This window comes from Candoia aspera, chromosome 4 (genome assembly GCF_035149785.1).
Source record: "Candoia aspera isolate rCanAsp1 chromosome 4, rCanAsp1.hap2, whole genome shotgun sequence".
Taxonomy (NCBI): domain Eukaryota; kingdom Metazoa; phylum Chordata; class Lepidosauria; order Squamata; family Boidae; genus Candoia; species Candoia aspera.
The window spans coordinates 10,648,315-10,655,759 of NC_086156.1; the positions used below are offsets into that span (position 1 = coordinate 10,648,315).

General features: G+C 47.9%; 1 protein-coding gene across 5 annotated transcripts in view; it reads right to left on the minus strand.

Moving 5' to 3' along the window:
- DIP2C (disco interacting protein 2 homolog C) overlaps nucleotides 1-5,747 on the minus strand; it is a 258,599-nt gene extending 252,852 nt beyond the window's left edge. For 2 of the 5 annotated variants that reach the window (XM_063303406.1, XM_063303405.1), the window contains exon 1: nucleotides 5,163-5,729. In XM_063303406.1, coding sequence (XP_063159476.1) covers nucleotides 5,163-5,247 — 85 coding nt within the window. In that variant the 5' untranslated portion in view covers nucleotides 5,248-5,729. Of the gene's footprint in view, nucleotides 1-5,162 lie in introns of all 5 variants that reach the window. The other 3 variants (XM_063303408.1, XM_063303407.1, XR_010067928.1) reach the window with 2 other exon arrangements.
- Between the last annotated feature and the right edge of the window lie 1,698 nt (nucleotides 5,748-7,445).

Consider the following 7,445-nt stretch of genomic DNA (forward strand, 5'->3'; position numbering starts at 1 on the left):
AGGGAGAGTGCCGTTTTTCAAAATGGCTGCCACAGTGATTGTGGCCAGTCACAAAAGAACAATTTACTAGAAGGCAAACAGCTGAGGGTTACCCAGGCCAACCACTCTATTCTTCTGAGATACTTGCTATCTACACTAATTTTATCTATGCACTCTTCTGGGCAGGAAGGAAGTGTACAAACCAAACACTAAATAGTCCTACCTACTATGTCTGGGAAGTGAAAAAAAAATCAGATAACCATGAGATGGCAGTAAAGAGCAAAGGATGATGAGTTGTCTGTGTCTTGCTGCCATCTAGTGCTCATTTGGATTTTCACAGTCCAGATAAAATAGCACTAGCTCTGAATGTTGCCATTCACAATTTTCTAAGAGTACTCTATAAGGCCTATCTGCAATCCAAGGTTATCTTTGGAAATACAGATGATTCTTGAGGCCAAGCCCCTCTTTTTTCTTTTTAATGCAATATTTCTAGAGGAAGAGGAGGAAGAGGAGGAGGAGGACCAGAAGACTTACAGGTACCATGAGAGATATCTACAGGCACATTGATGTTTCCAAGTTCAATGTTGGGGATCTCAGATTTAACAGGTTTTTGAATGCAGTTTCTTTCGTTTAATACAATCGACTGGTCTCCAAAGTCAGACAGAGGAACCACATGTGTATCTGTTTCATTACATCAATCTTCCCCAGTTGGGTTCCTTCCACAAAGACTACAGTTCTGAGCCTTTTTCACCCTGGCTGCCAGTTACGGAAATCCAATAGCTATGGATAACATCGACATTTCTCTCTGTTCTTCTAGGCATCTACCATCTTCAGATGTTGTAGCTTTGGCACTGGCTACACCATAATTTTGTTAATGCAAAAAGCAACAGTGGCTGGATTCATATATAAACCTAATCCATAAACCATGTCCAACAAGTAATAATGGTTGGGTTCACATAACACGCTAAGAGAAATTCAAACAAACTACATTATGGCTTAATGCAACGTATGAACCTTGCCAATGTAACTTCATCATATGCCTTTAAGGCCACTGTTTGGGTTGCTGATAACAAAATATAGCTGACCTGTTTTTCATCAATAAGAACATCAGGGTCCAAAATACTTACAGCTTTTATTTTTGTCCCCAGCAACCCTGCGACATAACAACATATTGTTCCCATTTTACAGCTAAGGAATTTACCGAGATAAGGATCATTCCCTAGAGTTAATAGCAAGAATAGTATTTTAAACATGTCTATCTACCAGGAATCCATTGGTTTTGATAGAGAAAAATCCTCAGTGGGATTGGGGAAATGCTGAATGAATTTTCTTCAGGCAATATTATTCAGTTAAGTAATTCAGGCCAATGGTATTCCTTAAAGAGAAAACCAAACAACCTGTTGCATTTTGGGGGGGCATTATACGTAAGTTGATCAGTATAGTCAGCAACGTTCAGAATGCTAATCCAAAAGGTTACTTGGTTAGAGGCACTGGCTGGTTATATTGACAGTTTTCTACGTGCAAATAATGCTGCCTCCTTTATCAGTCCTCTGCAGCTATTTTAGATCACAAGCATGTCAGTGCCTGGAAAAATCACAGCACAGTGGAAGAACGTATACTGGATAGGAAAAAGTCACAGGTTCAATCCACAGCATCTCCAGATCAAGCCCGTCCTGATGAAGAACTGCTGCAGATCAGAAACAGTAACACCAGGCAAGATGATTCAATTAACTGGTTCAGAAGGAAGCTTCCTATGTTCCAATACGCAGCTGACCTACCCAATGCACACAATAATTGCACAAACCTTGGACGAGGTGGTTCTGGTTAAATAAACTGGCATGCCAATGATAAGAACCCTGCAATTCTCACTCCCAATTCCAGTGGTGCATCCCATACTCCATGGAGCCTAGAATGCACTTGCACATCATTTTGTGGGTTATGGATCATGCATTGCTGCATAAGTAAGATCAAATAATGCAAACATTACTGCAAAAACATATATATTGTATGCACATTTCTGCAAGGTATGCATTCATTCATTAACATGGAGTAAGGTCACAAGTCTTAAAAAGTAGCAAAACTTCCCGAACTCAATAGTAAGGAAGAAGATATGCTCAGAAACTCAAATATGAACTTGGGAGCTTTGCAGAACCATCCTAAACAGTTTAGCTAAAGATTGAATTCAACAGAGATGGCTCCCAAGACACTATATTCAGGATTATATTTAAGATTACTGGCTCAGTGTCTTTACATATACATAATTATTTTACAAAGTGGCAAATCCCTCTCTTTTTTCTTTCTTTTTTGTTGAGTTTTTGAAATCTTGAATATTATTTAAAGTATTATAAGACATATGTAATGCAGCCCCAATTTCATTGTCATATCATTTACATACAGAGTATCAACTACACCAGCTTTCTATAGCCTGCCATGATCATCACCAGGATGCCTAATGGCTGGGGCTCATGGGAGCTGTAATCCAACTCATCGGTCTGGATGTTCTTGATGGAAACCTTTCTACCAGAGGCATCTGGGAATGGGGATAGGGGAGAGAGAGGGAGGTTTTTTTAAAAAGTCAAGATGGAGACCACAGGTGCAGGATCGGAGCCCTGTCTCTTTTTTTTATAGAGCTATTACATATACAGCTTATTGCTTGTCCTTTATTAACAAGAAACATTTAGAAATATATACAATATGCCTTCCCAATCTGATTTATGGGACTGCTGCAATCTCAAGATATACTGAAAACCTGAATATGACATGGATGTCCACAGGATCATGTAATGATTAAAACACTCTTTTGACCATAGTCCCAACTCTCCGTATTTGATCACAGTTTTTCCTAAAAGTGGCATAAAAGTGAAGTGACAGGAAATCACTAGAAAAGGAAAAATTATCAGAAAACTCAATCTACACCACCATCACTGCCTAGGAAATAAACTTATTTATTGTTAGGTAACTCCTAAGTGTATTTATTTACCCAGGAGTAATTAAAGTAAGGTATCTCTTTTAACACAGTAGGGCTTACTCCTGAGCAGAGGTGCCCAGGACTGCACTACTCCACCAGGGCTGCTAATCACACCCCACCCCCTTAATAGAAGTAGGAAACTGAACAGATTAGTCATCAGTTCTCTGCCACAGAATCTCCTCCTAGGATTTGACTGTTTTGGGAAAAAAAGTCTTACTGGACCTACAAGTTGGACAGGTTACAAGGGCGCTTCTATGACAGTAGCACGTTTTTACATAGAGACAATTCAGATTTACAAGCATGGTGTTTGCGTGCACATATTCACTAACACTTCCTTGCCTCTCCCTGTCAGCTTAAAACAAAAAAAACCAAATTGGGCAGGCAGAAAGCGTGAATAAGTCAATATTGCTTTAACCCCTTAATGCAGCTGCAAATGTTGCTGTCCTGCCCCTGCCCTCTATGTTACAGAGGAATGTAGGACTCCAGCAGTCCCCTCTGAAAGTGTTAAAAGAAAAAAAAATCCAGTGTCAACACCAGCTCCTCCCCGCTAATGGGAACGGCATGAGTGCATTTAACTTTCTGGCTACAAGCCCTTCTGCAACCGTTACCCAAGGAAATAATAATGGAAAGAGAAGGGGGGGGAATACATGCTGTGTATTAAACCATCCCATTCCATAGTTTGGGGAGTTTAGGGTTATTTTCCCCTCCCCTTGTCTTTCAAAATGTTCTTGGAATAAGCCTTTCAGAAAGGAGAAGAAAGGCCTTTTTTGAAATTACAAGACCACTCCTCTGAAGAGTTGTCAGCATTCTTTCCTTAAGCACTTCAAAGGCTAGCGAGGAGTGCAGATCTTGACTTGAGCCAGAGAAATACAGCTAGGAAAAGGAAATACGTCAAATCTGATTGAAAATGTGTGGGCTTTGGAACACGTCTGCTTGACAGGCAACCAGGAAAAGATTCTACAATACACAGCCACCCACTTGGCATAATCTGTGCATCACAAATTTCAACGTTCATTGTCCAGATGAGAAAAAAAACCCAGTCTTAAGAAAGCTGCATGATGTTTTTTATGCAGAAGGAACTTCCCAGGGCAGGAGAAGGGATCAAAACATTGAATAATTGCCCCATCTTCAATCAAAACAAGAAAATGAAACATGAGGTGCAACAGCAAGAAAATCCCCTCAACAATCTCTTTTATTCTTTCCCTGAATGTAAGAATAATCTGATAGGAACCACTCAACTGGCACTGATTATGCCTATCCAAAACTTGATTAAACAGGGAATATCGCACAACAAGGTTATTCCCTAGATAAATTCAAAGACCAAAAGAATCCTTACATTAGGCAAGGGAAGATGTTTTTGGCGATGGTGTTGGCAGGGATTTCTTTTAAACCAAAACTGTATTTCCTTAGCAGGATGAGATTCCTCATAAGCCCAGCCCTAAAGATTTTTCCATCCTCTGTAATAAAGCATACAATGCTGGAGCAGCAGCTCTCCTGCTCCTCCTCCTCCTATCTCTCCCACCACGGTGGCAGGAAGAATAGCAAAAAAGCAAAAAAACGGAAGGAGGAGAAGGGATTTATCACCAGCAGAACACCTCCTATATCTTGAATACACAGCCAGCCCAAATGCTGCTAGCAAAGACAACAGCCGCCATCGAGAATCACTTCCCCACCCCCTTCAGCGCAATGACATTAATAACCAGTTTCTTAAGAAACTAGAAAGACGGAGGAAGATACGCAGTCATGTCTCTGCTCCCCTCGGACCCAGAGAGAGGAAAAAGGGGGGAGAGGGATCTCGGCAGGAATTTTTTTACCCGCCCACCGCCCCCCCCGTCACACACACACCCCATTTCTTTGGCTATGTCACCCACGTACCAGGAGGAACTGACGCCTACAAGAATCAACTGACACATGCCACATCCAAACACACCCACCCACACACGGGATGGCGAGACCCTCCACACTGCGGAGGAGACAGGTCCACCTTCCAGGTACCGCCGGCACAGCCCCGCGCACCCCAGCCGCCCCGCCGCATCCCTCGTTCTGGGAGCGCCCCCGAATTCCCCAGCGGACGACGGGCGCTCCCTCGCCCGCTCCATCCCGCCGGCTCGGGGGCACCGGCGCCGGCCGTGCGCCCCGAGGAGGCACCGCGGAGCAGGCTCGGGGTCCGGCCGCGGAGGTCTCGCCCCGCCACCCCCGCGCCGGCCCGCCTTACCTTCCGACAATTCCAGCTCCAGCTCGGCCAGCCGCGCTCTCACCTCCAGCGGCAGAGAGAGGCTCTCCAGGCTGCGGTCCGCCATGCTCGATCCAGGGAAGGAGGTCTTCTCCCTCGCCCCGCGCCCTTCTCTGCCGCGCCGGCTGCGCCCGGGGGTCTTTGTTCGCGACCCGCGCACACAAACACGCCGCCCCGGAGGAAGCGGGGGGGAAGGGATCGGCGGCGGGCAGAAGCACAAAAGCGCCCGGCCCTTCCCGCCCCGCGCGCTGGGCTCGGGTGCCCGGTGCTCGCGCGGGCTCAGCTGGGAAGGAGCCCCGCGACGCGACGCGCAGCGCCGGCCCTGCCCAGCCCAGCTCCGCCAGGGATGGGCTGGAGGAGGGTATGCCGCGCGCTCTCCCTCCTCCCTCGCCGCCGCTTCAGTTCAGCCCCGCCATGGCGGCGTGGCTGCCGCTGCGGCTGCTGCCTCCTCACGCCGCCTCCCGCTCCTGGCGAGCCTCTGGCGGGGTGGCGCGGAGCCGAGCGGGCCCGCTGCGACCGCGCCGCTGCCTCCCTCCCGGCTCACGCACGGGGCGCAGCAGCGCACTCTCCCTCGCTCCACCCCGGCCGCGCGGCGGCGAGGAACTGCGGTGCCGCGGCGGGGGCGGCTCGCTTCTGTCACCCGCGCACGTGACCCGGCTGGGCGCAGCAGCGGGGCCCGAGGGGGGGGCGCTGAAGCGCGCGCGCCGCCGGGGAAGCCCCCCGCCCCTTTTCCCGGCCGGGCCGCCGGGCTGCAAGCGCGCCTCCGCGCCCGAGGGAACGGGGGGGGCTCCCCGCGCCCAAAGGGAGAGCGCGCGGGGAAGAGGGGCCCCTCGGCGCGCGCGCCTGGCGGTGGAGGTTGCGTGCGTACACGTGTAAGGTGGGGGCGCACCCGGACCGCGCTGATTTTATGCCGGCTCGAATCGGAGTCGCAGGCATTGCAAACGGGGAAGGAAGAAACGCTCTGCTGCCTTCTGGTGCCTCTTCCCCAGTACTATGGTGATGATTTCATCGACTATCTAGCCAAACGGTCTCCAGTATGTTTTATTACGATGAAGCAACACGGTACGGCTGATGCATCCTAAGCCTGTAAAACCACTATAAAGTAATCCGGTGTGTTATGGACAGCGGTGCAAATTGCGGCACGGTAGCCACGCGGCCAGAGGACCCGAGTTGGCTAGTCTTCTGCCCAACCTCATTCTCCATGCAAGTTCTACAAACTTTGCAGGATGGAGTTAAAAGTGTCTGCTCCGGTGAAGGAGAGCCATCTGTCTCGCATGGCAACCTCCTTTTCCACTGCTGAATAACCATTAGGACGTTTTTCCTAAAGTTTAGCCAAATACTGCTTCTTTGCTGTTTCCATCCACCCCAGGCTTACCTTCTGGAGCAACTGGGAACACATCTGCTTCTCTTTCAGGACATCCTCCTATATTTGAAGATACCGATCATCACCGTACCTACTCCTTCTAACCAAAAATTCTCAAACGGGTTGGGGTCTCTACTCTCAGTCTACCACCTCCCCATGTTCACCACCAATCTGCTGGCCAGACCAGAGGCACACCACTTTCACTGGGGTAGGTTGTTTACAAAAATGGATCAGTTGAACTGGTTTCTTGAAGCATTCAGGCGATGAGCCTAATATGTGAGTGCTAAAATCCAGAAAATGGACAGTACTGAACAGGTTTCAAATGCAATTACTGAGTGAGAGTCTGCACGTGAGTCCATTACATGGAACTGTGATCTTGCACAAGCTACAAGGAAATGTGTGAATGGGAAATGCGGTGATAAATATCAGAAACTGGGATTTAATTGAGCTGGAGATCTACTCACTTCTTCCTAGCACTTTCCCGCTACCGCGGGGTCTCCTTTTAGATCCTGAAACGCCACTTTGCCCGATTGTCCGCATCCTCAGGGCGCAGACCCTCAATTTACATGCCCTTATTGATGGTGTTTGCCATCTCTGTTTTGGTTACCCACATGGCCGCCGGCCATCAATTTTAAGATAGTAAACTATGATAGTGGAAGGTTCCGCTCTAAGGACATGTCCACACCAACGAAGCCGGCTTTCTCTCATCTTTTCTGTAATTAATGACACACCTAGTTGTTGTTAAATGGCATCATTTGTGACGTGATCAAGCAGGGAGATGCCCGATATCCAACAGAGCATACACATTTCCATAACATGGAGGTGACTCTCTATACCCTTTGTTGCTGCCCAATGCTCGGTTCCACACAGTGCCACAGGGCAAATGATCATCTTATAGATCT